At 37.0% G+C, this 18,688-nt stretch overlaps 1 protein-coding gene across 1 annotated transcript in view; it reads right to left on the bottom strand.

Annotated features, from left to right (window-relative positions):
* Positions 1 to 8,064: 8,064 nt before the first annotated feature.
* Positions 8,065 to 18,688, bottom strand: part of Rat1 (5'-3' exoribonuclease 2 Rat1) — a 184,425-nt gene continuing 173,801 nt past the window's right edge. Inside the window, exons 15-17 of the mRNA XM_068224996.1 lie at positions 16,295 to 16,351; positions 15,189 to 15,257; positions 8,065 to 8,248 (exon numbers count right to left, since the gene is read on the bottom strand). Coding sequence (XP_068081097.1) covers positions 8,065 to 8,248; positions 15,189 to 15,257; positions 16,295 to 16,351 — 310 coding nt within the window. The remainder of the gene's footprint in view (positions 8,249 to 15,188; positions 15,258 to 16,294; positions 16,352 to 18,688) is intronic.

Genomic DNA, 18,688 nt, shown 5'->3' with positions numbered 1-18,688 from the left:
TTTCATTTCATTGACAGTAAAATATCTTAACCTCAAAATTAATGGGGAAACCGAACGCCAATCTCCTTTTCCCAGAACTTATATGGTATGTTGTCAAAAGTAAGCTTATTACCCCACACCCTAGAGATGGTCAAGAGTCTCATTCTATTATTGCTGTACTGAGTGACAGCTGGCGCCCTTCAAATAACGTATGTGTAAGTAAGCAGGTAACAAGTAAGTCTGAGTACAAGGTTCGACGAGTGTGTATTTTATTTAATGAATGCAGATATTCAGATTTTTCAATTAAATGCAGAGTTTTATATAATGTTTGTAAATTTAGTCAGCGAGTTAGGAATATGTCACAAAGTGGCGCCCAACGTGGGGCACGAAGAAATTCAGAATTTGGTCTGAATGACAGCATATCATAGGTTCATTTGGGAAGAGTATGCGCATTTAAGCCAACGGAATTTATTACCGGTAAATGTCAAGAGTGTAATTTTGGAATATATATATTTGTATTTTGGGGATATGTCAAGGGATTTGAAGAGGGAAATTAATTTGAGATCGCGTACTATCACTAGTGAACCAAAGATGGACAAGGAAGACAATAACAAGTCATGTGACGACGAGGTCATTGCTTCTGCGGACATCCAAGGTGAAATTCAGAGTAGGGAGCAGGTGAATACGATGGAAGCTTCTGAGATAATTCAGGAAAGTACAGAAATTGGAAAGCACACTGAAACTCAAAAGAAATTCTCCGGGGTAATGAATTTACAACAATTTAATTTGCTGATGGCCAGACTTACCGAGATCGGTAATGAAAATAAGAAAGAGTGGAAAGAGATGAAAGAATTATTTAGTGGTAGCTGTAGTAAGTTGGAGGAAAAATTTAGTAGTAGTATTAGTAGTAATAGTGAAAATAATAAGAAAGAGATGAAAGAATTAATTAGCAGTAATGAAAGTAATAATAATAATAAAGAGATGGAAGAAATGATTGGTAGTTGTAACGAAAATTTTAATGTGACCAGTGAGAAAATAGATGGGTTAAGTGAATCAGTAAATAGTAAAATAGATTCTAAGAGATTAGAGATAAATAATCAAACATCTAAGTCAACATGTAAGTTAGAAAGTAAGTCAAATGAAGAATGTGTTGAAATTGAAGGTGAAATGGAGTCGAGTCGGAGCGATGTTCATTCTCAAATTGAGCATGTCAAAGGAACTTGTACAGAGAACATCAAGGAGTTAAGTAATAAGATTTATAGTAATCGGGAAGAAATTCATGAGGTGGTCGAGAAGAGATTGGACAGGATTTACAATGCAGTTGGGGAAGATACGAGGGAACAGATTAGTAGAATTGAACAAATTGAAAGCAAACTTGTGGAAGTCAGTGAACTACGGAACGAACAGGAAATGCTATCACAGCAGGTGAGAGAGAGAGAGAGGAAGAATTGCAGGAAGACGTGAGAATAGTGGAAGAGAATTCTGAGAGAGCAGCGGAAGTAGAAGAAGAAGAAGAAGAAGAAGAAGAAGAAGAAGTTGTGAACTGCCAGGGATTGATTCGGCAGGAATTTGAATTTGCACGTGAGATGACGGGAGAAATGATAGTGGTGAGTGGTTTGTTCAGTAGGGATCGTGATTTAACCAGGTTTTCTGGAGAACAGTTCAGTACTACAGAATTTGTAAAAGTAGTCGAGAAAAGATTTGCAAGTAAGTTGAGGAATAATGTTATTGAATGGGAATATGTGTTGGAGATTTTGTCTAATGTTTTTGTCGGTGAAAGTAAAATATGGTTTCGAGTATACTGGAATAATATGTCTAATTTAGGAGAGATTAAAGTGTCCATTGATAGGCTTTGGAAGGAATGTGTGCAAGGGCGCGCGCGCGAGAGAGAGCGCATGATGTCTGGGGAAAGTAGTGTAGTAGAGAGAGAGGGAAAAATGTTAGCCGTGTATCAGAGGAGAGGGGGTGATCATGATCCGCAGAGGATTAATAGTTGTGTTGATGGTGATAGCGGTCAGAAGAGTAACGAGAGAGAATCGGAAATTGGGAGGCGTATGGATTTGTGTTATGAGAGAGAAGATCAGAAGAGTAATCTGAGAGAATCGGAAGATGGGAGGCGTATGTATCTAAGTTATGAGAGAGAAGGTCAGGGGAGTAATCAGAGAGAATCGGAAGATGGGAGGCGTACGGGTTTGAGTTATCAGAGAGACTATGATAGTCTCAATATGAATGTTATCAAGGTGTCGTTATCGAGCCAGAGTATTCCAAATTCACAGGGAATCGGGTAAGTTAAGTGGACAGGCCGAAGGTAGAAGATGAATAGGTATGTAGTATAAGTAGTTATGTAGTGAAAGTAGATTTAAGAGTACAGTGTGATTGTGACCTAAGTAATGTTAAGTGAAATATTTAAGTAGTGCCGTAGTCGTAGATAATGAAGTAATTAATAGTAGCAGTAAGTTAGACGTAAGACGTGATCTGTTAAAGTGATGTAAGTACTTGTTATACCGAGAATATGACGTAAGTAGTGAGGTAGTAACTCCGATGATGGAAATTGTGAGATGAAGAAGGTACTATCAGATCTTATAACAGCCGTTGGGTAAGTCACAGTGTGTAAATAAGAAGATAGTGGTACCAGTCAATTGAAGATAATTGTAAGTTTCAGCCACGCCTTGTTGTACCAAAACTTGTGTATTCAGTTGTTATGGGAGCTGACTTGGTTGCAAATCATGGAAGTAGAGTAGACTTTAATTTAGGTAGTGTGTGTTTGTTCTGGGAGGAATCTAGCAAAGAAGTACGTATTAATTATGATGGTCTGAGGTAAGTGTGTTGGTAACGTGTGTTCTTTAAAGATAGGTGAGAGGTAAGTGAAGTTGTTCCTAGTGAGAGGAAATGTGTTGTTGGGTGTGTTACGTGTCTATACGACCAGGATCTGAGGGATCGTCGGTATGAGGCAGTGACGTGAGGTAATTTGAGTGAATTACAGGAGGAGTAATTGTGGTCGATGTTAGGTAAGCATCGAGAGGTATTTAGTGGTAAGTGAGGAAGAACACGTATATGAACATAAATTTGTAGTAAATGACCATTGATCGTTTGTGGGAGGTAAGTACCCCATTCAACTTAAAAATGCTAGTGAAGTCTAAGAACAAATAAACATTATGCTGGATTACGGAATAATTGAACCATCTTGTAGCCATAGTATTGGACCTTTAATTATTGTTGCCAAGTAGGATGTGATTTATTGATTTGTAAGTTAATGAGGGCAAAATTGATTCAGTTTGAGTGACAGAGTGCTACTCAAAGTTCCATTTCATCATCTACAGAGGCGGGAAATATGTTGAAGTTATTATTTTTTATCAGGGGTATTTCACTATTGTGAGCCGTATCGGGAAGTGTGCATATTCCTTAAAAGATCAGGAAGGGGATATTGTCGGTATTTGTAGTATTATATATTTAATGAAGTATTTCACGTGAGATTTGTTGAGGTAATAATAAGATGATTAATTTTGTAAGAAACTGGCAAAATAAAACTAACATCTGCGATATGCGTGTGAACCAAGTGTCGTATTGGTGCATTGGAAGAATAAGTGCTACATTGTCATGTTCTGTGTGACAAAACTGAGAACAGGACATTGGACAGTTATCTGCGATAACCATATGCGAGAAAAGTTCTCATATAAGTGATATTTCACAAAATATTTTGATATGTTAAAAAAAAAAGAAGAAGAATGTAGTGTAATCATCTAAAATTATTTGTGTGTGTTAAATCAAGTGCTATACTCTTGTGATTTGTATGAGAGAAAGAGAGAGAATGGGACACTGGACAGTTATCTACGATGGCAATGTGCGAGAAGAATTCTCATATTTGTGATATTTTATAAAATGTATGGATGTTGAAAAAGAAAATTATTGTTGTATACTCATTTAAAGTGTTTATATGTGTCAGTGTTATATTTATATTATGTTGTTCATAAATCAATCGATTCTTTGTTCTTCGATTTATTTATGAGGGAGGCGAATTGTAACGGTTCAAATCCCGTTACAAGATGATATCTGTATTTTTATTATTGTATGATTTTATCTGTATTATTATTATTATTATTATTATTATTATGTCAGTATTATTATTATGTTATCTGTGATATTGTACTATTATTGTAATTATCCGTTTTATTCAATTTTGCAATTGCCTGTTGCTTGCAAGATTGCACTTAGATGTATACATATATACGTATGTGTAGTATAACACTCAATACCTGTACAGTGAGAATTGTTGTATATATCAGAGATTGGAAGTGACGTTGTTATATTGCAATAGTGTTGGCGATTCTGCCAAGTCATCGCCGCGCCTTGGCTACGTCATCGTATTTATTTAGAATATGCGCGCACGGTGTCATCGCCGCGGGGCTATTTCACCACTGTATGTAATATCTGTCGCGTAGGTGGGAGTATGTCATTGTTATTTTTGGAGATTACGTAGCTGTGTCAACCAAGTCTATATAAGGTGGATGCACATTGTAGCGTCAGTCATTACTTATACGGATGCAGTACAGTGAAGTAGTCTACTAGATCAAGAGGCCTTAAGTGGTCAGCCAACCAGTGTGAACGAGAGATGGTGACGACTCAGTGAGCCATTATTGGTCATTGAGAGAGTGAGACCAAATGGTTGGTCCGTCACTTAGTGGAAGACGCGGACGCAAGGCTTACCAAGAAGTCAGAGAGGGCAACCCTGGACCTGCCAAGAGGTCATACCATATTGACTTACAAAGAAGTCAGATGATATGGAGAAGAAGCAGTCGCAAGGATGTATCACCACGTTAGGCGTGACACATCTACAGTAAACACCAGAGCAATGGATTACGTCGTAATTACACTCAAAGTGTTAAAGGTACAGTCAAGTGAATCAGTGAGGGAAATATTTCGTATAAATTGTTAAATGTCCGGTCAAGAAGAATTCAAATTCATGCCTAGTTTCTTTCTGTTGCAATGTCATAATTTCATACTCTCATCTGTTTTATCGCAACAAGACTGACTATTTTTTGATATATTATTTAAAGAATATATATTGTCCTATCAAACGAATTCATAGTTTCATTTCATTGACAGTAAAATATCTTAACCTCAAAATTAATGGGGAAACCGAACGCCAATCTCCTTTTCCCAGAACTTATATGGTATGTTGTCAAAAGTAAGCTTATTACCCCACACCCTAGAGATGGTCAAGAGTCTCATTCTATTATTGCTGTACTGAGTGACAGCTGGCGCCCTTCAAATAACGTATGTGTAAGTAAGCAGGTAACAAGTAAGTCTGAGTACAAGGTTCGACGAGTGTGTATTTTATTTAATGAATGCAGATATTCAGATTTTTCAATTAAATGCAGAGTTTTATATAATGTTTGTAAATTTAGTCAGCGAGTTAGGAATATGTCACAGCACACAATTGACATAAAAACAAATGAAAACAAATATATACAAAGTGACATTAAAAACTGGGATGGAATATGAATAAATTTGAAAATGAACTAGGTTCTAACATCTTGAGTATGTTCATCATTGAGAATAATTTCATTATTTTGATTGAAGATGAAACAACATCTAACAGTTCCCTGTCAGCTAGTGGTTATTTACAGCAGTGTCCAATGGATTACATATAGCTAACACCACACATATAGATTTGATGACAAACTACAGGATCAACATTTACCAGTTCCTATTGAAATGATCAGCAGTATTAGAACTAACAGTTCTGTGTATATAAATTAATACTTAATACTTGAAATTATTCTCAATGATGAACATACTCAAGATGTTAGAACCTAGTTCATTTTCAAATTTATTCATATTCCATCCCAGTTTTTAATGTCACTTTGTATATATTTGTTTTCATTTGTTTTTATGTCAATTGTGTGCATGTACATTTGTTTAGTTATTAGGTGTTTTACATTAAGGCTGAAGATGGCCAGCCCAGGCCGAAACTAGTCCCTAATTAATGTAATTTAGAATATTACATATTATAGTATTGAAAGGTGGACCATTACTACATTAATTTAATAATTACATTGTACTTGCAATTCAATACGGATCAGAACCATGAAGTTTATAACCTATGATGGTGACTATTTGGAACGAGCTTTTGTGTCTGGATCTGTTCAGAAGAAAATCACAGACTTAAAAAAAAAAAAAAAAAAAAAAAAAAAAAAAAAAAAAAAAAAAAAAACAACAACACAGGTCTGGAACAATGTGTAGACTTGCTGGTACAATGAAAACATCTGTCAATACTGTAACTCTATTACTGTATTACTTATAATGGTATTTTGAAGTTATATAGATCCTGCAACTGATATAACAGAGCAGATGACCTTGTAGTTCTGCCCCTAAAAACAATAACTAACGGATATAATACTAGGTGAGTTCTTAAGAATGTACTTATTTCAGTATAACAAAATTTCAGTATAACAAATTAATTTCAGAGGTCTCCAAAATTTTGTTATACTGGTATTTTACTGTATATGAGGCTCGAAGCCTTTAAGGTGTGGATGAGAATGGAAAGAATAAGCTGGATGGAAAGATTAAGAAATAAAAGAGTCTTAGAAAGGGTTGGAAAGAAGAGAAGATTGCTGCAAGTTACAAGAGAAAGGAAGAAAAACTGGATGGGATACTTGTTGAAATGGAAGTGTTTGTTAAAGAAAGCACTGGAAGGATTCGTTTGCACGAGACGCAGGGGAAGGAGAAGGTACAAGACAACAGATAACATCAAGGAAGGAGGAACTTGCAAGTATTCGAAGAGAATAACAAAAGATAGAAGAGCACGGAGAGCTGCCATGTGGAAACCTGCCTGTGGGCAGAACACAGGATGGTGATGATGTACATTATTCATTTTCATTTCTGCGTTGAGGAGTATCCGCATTATGCAAAAATAAGTACATTATAAAGCTGTACGCTTCACAAGGACCAGAAAAAATTCCCTGTAGTGGACAAGTTTTCACTTTATTCAAGCTCTGTTTTGAGCAAGTTTTACTGTATTTCTATTCACTATCTTTGAGATGTTGTTGAAAAGCTTTTTTGTGAGGTGCAAGACCTCTTGTACCTTACCGTTCTGTGGGAATTTGAGGTTTAGGATGAAATTCCTGGTAGGAGCTTGGGATTGGATTTGTAGCTTGCATCATTCTAGGCCATCACATTTTCTTTCTGAAGACTTCCATTTACGATGTCTGTTGTTAGACATGATCCATGCCAGTTGTCTATGAGGATGGTGGTCGAACAACGTGTTTGTTTTGGCAAGTCTGTTATCTATTGCAAACTGGACAAGGCGTTCTCCCCACTCATTTCTCATCTCAACTCAAGAAATAGGGTGTCAAAGGCTGGATGAAAAAGTGATATCCTTAGAAAAGCAGACTCTTCTTCACAAGAACATGGTAGAAGACAGTCTGCCAAAGATTTGCTATCTTCGATTAAAAGGGAAGCCCAATAATAACAGGGGTCTTACATCCCACAAATTACTTTTACAGTTTTGATGATGCCTGTTGTTTTAAGGGGTCTAACATCGAAGGTCATTGGCCCTTTTACAGTTTTCAGAAGTCCGAATTTTGCCATGCAGTAGTTCTTTTATGTGTTGATAAATCTACAGAAAAAAGACTGAAACATTCCAGGATCTTCAAATATCACTGGACAAGGTTGAGATTTAATCTGCCACCCTGGGTCAGAAAGTTCTACCATACAAGCCATTCAGTCCAGTTTGAAAGCCAGAATACTTCAGAAAAAATTATTGTGGTACTCAAGTACAGAACTTAAGAACTACTGCCTTCAGAATGGATTGAAAATACTGTTCTAAGGCCCCCATGGAAAAGTGAATAAATAAAATATAAAGTCCTGTCAGATTATAACTCTAAGAGAAATGCCAGAGCAAGCATGAGTGACTTAAGAAGAAAGGACCTTAGTAAATGGATCATTCTCCAAGGCAATTTTTTTTAACATGGGGAAGTTAATTCCTTTAACATTATACATATTAAAAAAGTTGCAGATTTAACATATAACTTGAAGGAATACTGGGCCAATAGGAAGGCTAGAAAGTGTTGATTCCGAGTGGTCCTAAGCGACCCATTCAAGAAGAAGAAGAAGAAGAAGAAGATAAGATGATACTTGCCCTAACATGCGATGCCCTGCATCTCCCAGAGAAGCTCTTTGGTTACTTCGTGTCATCCCAATCTGTGGTCTCCATGCATTTGATTCAGCTGCAGATAAGTTGCCTGGCTTTAATACACGAGGTGGATTTCTGTAACAATAACAATTTAATTTAAGAAGCAAGAAGCAATATCCTGAAATTACATTTTTTTAGAATAATTATGTTCGGTAATGGGTCTAAAAAATGAGAGAAGCAAAACTTTTCAAAAAAAGATACGGCCTGATTTTTCACAAGAAAATAAGCTTCATTCTAATTATTTTATGCTAGAAAAAGGAGGTAAAAAATAATGAATTTCCTTTGGTGATAGTAACATAACATAAATGACCTGAAAATAAAAGTACAGAAACATTTCCCTTAAAGTGTACCATTTTCTTTGCAGTCCCTGTCACTTTTGCAATACCTAAGAATATCTACAGCAATTTATTTTTAGTACAAAATATGTTACAGTACACCATGCTTATTTTTCCTAGGCTAAATCTGTAAGTCAATTAAACACAATCTAGTTTGTAGGTATCTAAATGTAGTTAAAACTATAAGAAAAATGGATACTCTTTTTGGCTTAAGAATAACAATCAGAATTTTGTGACTCTGTATCATATTTAAAGCACACTTATGCTAGACATCTGTATGAACTTCCCAGAACCCTCCTTAGAGAGAAAGAAAAAACACCTACATCTCTCTCTCTCTCTCTATAAAACAAAAGACTAGCCAAAATAAAACAGTAGTAAATATAATTTAACGTGCTTTACCCATCACTGTACCACTCAACACTTAATAAATTTCTAATTTCTGATTGTAATGCAAAATACAAGCACAAACAGGATCACTTATTCAGCAATCTCACTGCTAACAGCTTGCTCCCCGAAGTTGCAACTTATCCTGTGAAGTTCAGGAATTCAAGGTCTTTTCCCATTATCACACAGCAGTGGCGAGGGCTCTTTCTGATCCGAGTAGGAAATCACGTTCCTTTCACAAGGGATGGCAAATAACATTTCTTGGGCTGGGAAAAATGTGCTCATACTAAGCAGTAAGAACAAAAATTTATGATGTGTTAAGTGAGGTATTTTTATATAGATTTAATATGATGAAAATAACGACTTCGAATTTACAACTTGCTTGACTGCACTACTGAATGTCTAATGCGGCAGGTAATAGTGGTTTTTGCGTTGTACAGTTCGTGTTATATTAGAATAATAATAAGAAGTTAGCACATAAACAAACACTTAAACACATTAAAACAATAAAAGTCACAATAAAAATTAGTGGACATGGTTTAACTTAATTGCACTGTTGACTGTCTAACGCTGCAGATAATAGTAGTTCTTGCGTTGTTGCAGTGCGTATTATGTTAGAATTATGTGAAATAGCTCATAAGCAAAACTCTTAAACACATTAAAACATTAAAATCATTCATAAGATTAGAGATCAATTAAACTGACTAGGCAAATACCTATGTTTAAAAATACTCCGACATACTCATCAGACTAAAGAAAAGACGAACTCATATTGGATTCTTACATATGTACAATGAGTGTAATAAGAGCAATTAATTTTTGTAATTGTATAATATTGAATTCTCAGCATGGGTATAACCACTTTAAAATCATTGAATTCTAGAGCACGTCATTAGCTCTCAATATGAGGCATAATATGTAAATGCAATTCTAGTGTGGCTGAGGATGACCTTTTGAGAGGTCGAAACCGGTCCTACATGTGACAATAAAATAGTATTGATTAGGTGGAACTTTTCTTTCATTTATGACTTATGGTGACTATCAATATGGAATAAAAATGAAATTTATCAATCAAGATGTTTATCGTTATCACTTTTGTTTAACTCTTTCCGGTCTAACTGCGAGCATAGCTCGCAGCGGCCGAAATGACGTTCAGGCCGCGCTGCGGGCATAGCCTGTAGTAAGGTTCCACAATTCGCTAAAAATCAAGAACGAGCTATGCACGCATTCTGGTGGTTACATTGTGTTTCTTCATGTATTATTTACGAGAATTTTCAAGCAGATGGCAGATGCCTAAGTCAGAGAATTTACGATATTTGAGAACAGCATGCATCAGTAGATGTTGTCACTCAGTGAGCTCTAAGACATGGTTTCTCGCGGCAAACATATGCTTGACGAAAGTGATATTTTCGATATTTTATGATATATTATAAGTTTATGTGCAAATGGACATATTATTGATATATGAATTCGAAACAACTTCATGCATTTCATTATGATTGGTGTTCGTTTTACGGCCTAGCGCATGTTTCCCTGCATTTCATATTTGCGTGAATACATAAAGATTGTCTACATATTAGTAAAGTTGTCTGTTTAGAAGACTTATTTTCTCTTTCTCGGAAGTCTTTTGTGGTAAATGGAACAATGATTTTACATTTGAGTAAGTTTTAACCAAATTTATCAATTAAAATAAAATTTCGTAAGAGCTCCCATTTTCATTATTGTAATTATTACTATTATTATTATTATTATTGAAAAATTATTACTTTTATACCGTACTCATTATTATTGTTGTTTTGTAATTAAAATGCACATTCTATATTAGCAAAATAAGGTAAATATAACTGTATTTCAGAAAACTTTACTTGCTTAGTTATCCGTCAGACCTTTCCTCCAATCGCAAAACATGGTATAATATATAAACAATTTTAAAATCTCAAGTGATAGTTGACATGATACAAAGAGCGCTTTTGAAAATTAGATGCTCAAACAAGCACAAAGAAAAAAGAATCATGCCAATATCTCCTACAGGTACAGAGATATAATGTTTTAAATATCCTTAAAAATGCACAGTCCAGAACGTTTGTTAGGGATATTAAGGCCCAGACTGGAATGGGTTAATACTGTGTCAACAAACTCCCTTCGTCTCATCTCATTCTGTCCTGCTCTTCTTAGTTACAGTGTATTCTGTGAAGCAGCTTTCGTGTTAATGAGCATTCCTGCACGAGAAGTATACCGGACATCTTATTGAAGGAACAGCCTCTGGCTTCAATTTTGGACCTTGTAGCTTTTCCACACGCATCAACTTCATTAACAAAAGTTGCATTTCATCGTGGTCTGTATTATGAACTGAAGACACAGCAGCTCCCTTACCAGCAGAAAAATATTTCCTCTTGCAAAACTGTACTCAACTGCTAAACCTATGTGGTGACTTACTTCGATTTGGAAATCAATGGAAATGTATTCTTTTCACTTCATAGTTTTGGTTTCTACTCGTGTTATTATAGCCGTACAGACTATAGATAGGCATTTCAACAAACAATCATTACAATCTATTTAATAAATAACACTACAAATAAACGGAAGTGTGCCAGCACACATATTGTAACAATCAACTGGATGGAGCGGTTAGATCATTCAGCACATACAGTGCAGTAACGTCTGAGCTACTTGTGTTTCCTTGGTTTACCGGCCTGCAGAGCGGTGCACAGCAATAGCAAATATACAGTTGAACACTGCCTAATATACGCTTTTGATTTTTAGGCGATTTAACTTTTTCGTTTTGGTCTCCTTTAGAAACTGTCATAAAAAAAACACACACACACACACACACACACGCACGCACGCACGCACGCACGCACGCACGCACGCACGCACACACACACACACACACACACACACACACACACAAAATTACATACATACATTATCATTATAGATCGTTATGCCTTTCAGCATTCAGTCTGCAAGCCTCTGTGAATTTACTAAACATCACCATAATCCTCTATTTGCAACTAGTGCTGTGGCCTCATTTAGTTCTATACCTCTTATCTTTAAATCGTTAGAAACTGAGTCTAACCATCGTCGTCTTGGTCTCCTTCTACTTCTCTTACCCTCCATAACAGAGTTCATTATTCTCCTAGGTAACCTATCCTCCTTCATTCGCCTCACATGACCCCACAACCGAAACCGGTTTATGCGTACAGCTTCAACCATCGAGTTTATTCCTAACTTAGCCTTTATCTCCTCATTCCGAGTACCCCTCTGCCATTCTTACCACCTGTTTGTACCAGCAATCATTCTCGCTACTTACAGGTCTGTTACATCTAACTTATGAATAAGATATCCTGAGTCCACCCAGCTTTCCCTCCCGTAAAGCAAAGTTGGTCTGAAAACAGACTGATAAAGATAGTTTCGTCCAGGAGCTGACTTCCTTCTTACAGAACACTGTTGATTGCAACTGCGAGCTCACTGCATTAGCATTACTAACACCTTCATTCAATCTCACTATATTACCATACTGGGAAAACACACAACCTAAATACTTAAAATTATCTACCTGTTCCAGCTTTGTATCGCCAGTCCGACATTCAATTCTGTTGAATTTCTTACCTACTGACATCAGTTTAGTCTTTGAAAGGCTAAATTTCATACCATACTCACTGCACCTATTTCCAAGTTCGAAGATATTAGACTGCAGGCTTTCAGCACAATCTGCCGTTAAGACCAAGTCGTCAGCATAGGCCACACTGCTTACTACATTTCCACCTAACTGAATCTTATCCTGCCACTTTATATCTTTCAGCAGATGATCCATGTAAACTATGAACAGCAAAGGTTAAAGATTACAGCCTTGTCTAACCCCTGTAAGTACCCTGAACCAGAAAATCATTTTACAATCAATTCTCACTTCAGCCCAATTGTAAACATAAATGCCTTTGATTGATTTTAATAATCTACACTTAATTCCATAGTCCCCCAATATGGCACCCTGTCATATGCTTTCTCCAGGTCTATGAAACATAAACATAACTGTCTATTCCTTTCGTAACATTTTTCAATTACCTGGCGCATACTGAAAATCTGATCCTGACAGTCCCTCTGTGGTCAGAAACCGCACTGGTTTTCGTCCAACTTCCTCTCAACCACTGATTGCACTCCGCCTTTGAAGATGCCAGTGAATACTTTGAATACAAATCAATGAGATACCTCGATAGTTGTTGAAGTCCTTCCTGTTCCCTTGCTTAGAGATAGGTGCAATTACTCCCTCTGTCCAATCTGAAGGTACCTTACCAACACTCCATGCTAATCTTACTACTCTATGAAGCCAGTTCATCCCTGCCTTCCCACTATACTTCACCATTTCAGGTCTAATTTCATCAATTCCTGCTGCTTTATGTGAATTGGAGTATTTTACCATCCTTTCCACTTCCTCAAGCGTAATTTCACCAACATGTTTTTCCTCCTCCCCATGAGCTTGGCTGTTCGCGACATCACCAGGAAGATTTCCTTTTACGCTGAGAAGATTTTCAAAATATTCCCTCCACCTGAGTTCACCTGAATTAAACAAAACACTGTTCATTTCCTTTTTCCCTCCCTTCCTAAGTTTCTTTACTACTGTCCAGGTTTCCCTGCTGCTTGAATTACCCTTTCCAGGTTATTACCAAAATCTTCCCACGACTTCTTTTTGGATTCAACAACTACTTGTTTTGCTCTGTTTCTTTCATCTACGTACAATTCCCTGTCTGCATCGGCCCTTGCTTGGAGCAATTTCTGATAAGTGATAAGCCTTCTTTCTACGTTTACAAGTTGCTCTCACTTCATCATTCCAATAAGATGTTCGCTTTTTCCCATCTTTACACACAGTTGTTCCTAGGCATTCCCTTGCTGTTTCTACTACAGCATCCTTGTATGCCACTCATTCTCTTTCTATATCCTGAACCTGCTTACTGTCCACTGCTTGAAACTTCTCACTAATCATATCCATGTACTCCTGTCTAATTTCCTCGTCCTGGAGATTTTCTACCCTTATTCATTAGCAGACATATTTCACTTTCTCTATCCTAGGCCTATAGATACTTAGTTCACTACAGATCAGATAGTGGTCTGTATCATCGAAAAATCCCTGAAACACCCTAAATTCCTCACAGACTTCCTGAATTCGAAGTCAGTTAAGATATAGCCCATTATAGATCTGGTACCCCTAGCAGCCCACACGTAGCGGTGAACAGCCTTATGCTTGACAAATGTATTCGTAACTGCTAAACCCATACTAGCACAGAAGTCCAGCAAATGCTTCCCATTCCCATTAGCTTCCATATCTTCACCACATTTACCAATCACGCTTTTGTATCCTTCAGTTCTATCTCCAACTCTCGCATTGAAATCGTGCATTAGCACTATCCTATCCTTGCTGTTGTCCCTGTCTACGGTGTCACTCAATGCTTCATAAAACTTGTCAACTTCATCCTCATCTACACCCTCACATGGTGAATACACTGAGACGATTCTCATACTAATTCCTCCAACTGCCAAATCGACCCACATCATTAACTCGTTTACGTGCCTAACAGAAACTATGTTGCGTGCAATAGCATTCCTGACGAACAGCCCTATCCCAGACTCTGTCCTTCCTTTTTTAATACCCATCAAGTAAACTTTATAATCTCCTATCTCTTCCTCGTTATCTCCCCTTACCCGAATATCACTTACTCCCTGCACATCCACATGCATCTTCTTTGCTGACTCAGCCAGTTCTACTTTCTTTCTTCCAAAAGCCGTATTAATATTGATAGCTCCCCATCGAATTCCATTTCGTTCGCCAAGTTGTTTCCAAGGAGTCCCTCGCCTGTCAAAAAGGAGTGGGACTCCGATACTCCCATAGGTCCAAGGCTTGTTTAAAATGTTCTGAGCTTGGTAAATTCATGATGCAGGATGCTAAACTACTTACACATAGCCCAAGTGAGGATCTTTCCTCTAACAGGTTAGGGACCACGGTGGATTGTATAGTCCTAGCTGCCTGAGCACAAGGAGGGCCACGACTCAGAATATGTCCAAGATGCCCACTCCCATTCTATAGCAACTGGTATCCCGACTCTCAGGACCACTTACTAGGCCACTCAGCTGTTGCCCATGGTTCACGAACTAGTATGTGACTACAGTATCCCACACCATGAGCCATAAAATAATATAAATAAAAAAAATAAAGGGACATATGCTTGAAAAAAATCAAATGATGAAAAGAAAGGAAAAATATTAAGTACATTCCAAGATTAAGATTGGGAAATTTTACTTACATTGCACCATTTAACCTTTTGGCAGGAAAAACAAATGAATCTGGATACTTGGGATCACGGAATCGAATGCTGTAAAAGAATAAATACCAATAGTATATATTAGAAAACTGATTATCTGAACCCCGAAAGTACACTTTCAAGTGTGGGAGGATCACAATTGAATATCTAAATCAGACTCAATCTGGGCCCTGTTTTATAAAACTAATTAATAATACTACCTAATAATATTAGAAATTTTAAAAATAATTATTAGTTAATGAAATTTTGTTTCATAAGGATTTACACATGACTAATAAAATGTCTTCACACACATAATATTAGTTCATTAGTCAGTTGATACAAAAGGAGGTTAGAGTAGTTCTAGTAGTACATGTACTTTAGAATAGCTATTTACTGTGCAACCTTAAAAAAAAACCCTCAAAAACACAACTGTCCTGGACCAATCACAACTCTCTTCCATTTGGCTTCTTTTAACCTATTTTAACATTTTAACTTTAATGCATACTCTGCCCAGATTTCAGCAATGGCATAACTACTAACATGCACGGCAAATGCCTTTGTGATCCTTATAGCCTCCACAAAATACTTCAACTTCCAATTGAAATTCTACCCACATTGACAATAAACAATGCTTGGTAAATGTTTCATTGTAATAATACTCAAACTTTTACCCAGTTTCTCTTTTTTATGCACTATGCCTCTAACAGTGTCTACGCTCTCAGTAATCAAAGAGAAACAAATTTCTCTTCCCTCCACAAGGTCATTGCTCACTATTCACTCCAATATGAGCAAGACAGCATTAACATCAGTGACTGCTACTTGCATCAAGTTGTTTTCTACATGCTTTCATTCTTGGTTTTTTTCTTTTTCTTTTTCTTAGATATACTTCGACAAAGCAAATTCAATATTTCTTGGGTTACAAAGTAATAAATGAAGATACTCTTGCAATTTATATTAACTGACTACAGACTGTGCAGAACATACACTTCTTTCACAAACTGAACTAATGATTAATTTATATATTTAAGAATTAAAATGTAGAAAATTTTAATTTTATTTTTTATGTATCCTTGGCTAAATACAAACAGTAGGCTACAATAACTTACCAAATCACTGTATTCTCCTCTATGAAAGGAAGCCCAGCAACAGGAGACCTCAGTGACCTGAAACATACAGAAAAGCACAGTGTTTTCAAACAAGTGAAAACTTCATTTAGAGACCCCTAATCTTCCTATCATTCCTATCAAGCTATTTCAGCAGAGCAGAAACATACTTTCTTCTGAACATTTATACTTTCACTGTCGTTTTTGATGTACGGGTTATCAATTCAATGATTGGTTTGATGCATCTCTCCATGCCTCACTATCCTATTTCATTTCTACATAACTAGTTCATACTGCATTTACTCTAATCTGTTTGACATATTCAAACCTTGGTCTAACCCTACCACTCTACCGCCTACACTTCCCTCAAACACCAACTGAACAAGTTCTGGGTATCTTAAGATGTGTCCTATCATTGTATTTCTTCTTCCTGTCAAATTGTGCCAAATCAGTATCACTTCATTTGTGATTCGATCTAGCCATCTCACCTTCAGCATTCTTCCATAACACCACATTTGAAAAGCATCTATTCTCTTTCTTTCTGAGCCAGATACTGTCCATGTTTCACTTCCATACAATGCCATGCATCAGACACAAATGCCACTGGACTTGAGCTGGGACAGACTTGGCTCTAGTGTTGGACCTTCTAGCGTCTGAGTCACTAGCCTGCCTATTGAGTCATCATCTCCTCAGAAAAATGTTAGTAGATGGTAAATGTACCAAATAGTTTTGATTATGGGAGATGAAACTACATATATCAACCAACGATCATAGATACAAACTGCTTTAATTGCACCGATACAGGTTAGGTCTTATGGCGACGACAACCAAAGATCAATTCAGTTTCTGTCTGAGGTATTACTGCCTTCGTAATATACAGGCCGTACTGTTGAAAGTGCGCCAAGCACATCAGCTGATCAATTGAGGCGAGCTAAGCGAATGTTACAAATTTTACTTGTGAATGTAATTCATAAGGACTGGTAGAATTCTTTGAATAATTGCGACTGTTGAAAGACAGAACTTTATACTTAAGTATATTGCATGTTTATCACATCAGGATTTACGTAAAGAGCTGTTATTAAGATAATGAGACCTCATAGTTTAGGTTAGGTACAGTATCCTCACGTGGTAATATTAATTCAAGGGCCATAATAATTCTTGTGGCATTTATTCCATTTAATTTTTAACGTATAATGCATTTTTATAGGAATATAATATGTTGCGAATTTAAATACAGTTTGTGAAAGTTCGCAGTTGCCACAATGCTAAGAACTTGCGCGTACCACGACGAAAATCAACTACACAAGTAAATATACACTAATATTTTCATTTTCTTCATATGAAGGCAGGTTACTTTCAAGAAAAATGAAAATCCCAACCGAAAATGTACTTGTGACGAAGAATAAAGGAGTATGTTACACTCATTTTCCTGAGCTGATGATGAGTTCTGCTTTTGACTTTCTTGTTACACAGACTTACAGCAGGGCGTTTTATTGTTTGATACAGAACAAGCATAAAAGTGGACATTAACCAATCGAACTTACGTATGGTTATTTCTTGGGTTAGTAATGTTGAGTACACGCTGCCGTTTCTTACCCCCCAAAAATGCGAGTAAATACAAAACCCAGTCTACAAATGTAAAACTAAATGCAATTGATAAAACCTAGCTTTCTGCTAAATGATTTTAACATTTTTATACATGCATTCCTCCCCTGCGAACCATGTGACCTTGCCACGGTGGGGTGGCTTGCGTGTCCCAATGATGCAGATAGCCAAGCCGCAGGTGCAACCATATCGGATGGGTATCTGTTGAGAGACCAGACTAACGAATGGTTCATCAAAAGGGGGGTAGCAGCCTTTCGGTAGTTGCAAGGGCGGCAGTCTAGATGATTGACTGATATGGCCTTGTAATAATACTCAACATGACTTAGCTGTGTTGATACTGTTACACGGCTACAGCCGTAACTACCTCCCGAGGACATGCAGCTCTCTCTGTATGAATGATGTACTGATGATGGCTTCCTCCCGGGTAAAATATTCCGGAGGTAAACTAGTACCCCATTCGGATCTCCGGTGGGGACTACACGAGAAGGGGCGATCATCAGGAAGATGGATACTGACATTCTGCGAGTCGGAGCGTGGAATGTTAGAAGTTTGAATCGTTGTGGTAGGTTAGAGAATATGAAAAGGGAGATGGCTAGGCTAAAGTTAGATGTAGTTGGTATAAGTGAAGTACGTTGGCAGGAAGAACAGGATGTTTGGTCAGGCGACTACCGAATTATCAACAGGAAAGAATACAGGCGATTAAAGAATCAAGTCGAGAGAAAGTGCAAGGTAGCTAAGGAAGAATGGCTGAAGGAGAAGTGCAAGGATGTTGAAGGCTGTATGGTCCTGGGA

Source organism: Anabrus simplex, chromosome 1 (assembly GCF_040414725.1).
Source record: "Anabrus simplex isolate iqAnaSimp1 chromosome 1, ASM4041472v1, whole genome shotgun sequence".
Classification (NCBI taxonomy): domain Eukaryota; kingdom Metazoa; phylum Arthropoda; class Insecta; order Orthoptera; family Tettigoniidae; genus Anabrus; species Anabrus simplex.
Note: the sequence above shows the minus strand (reverse complement) of the source record. Positions and strands in the feature narration are given on the sequence as shown.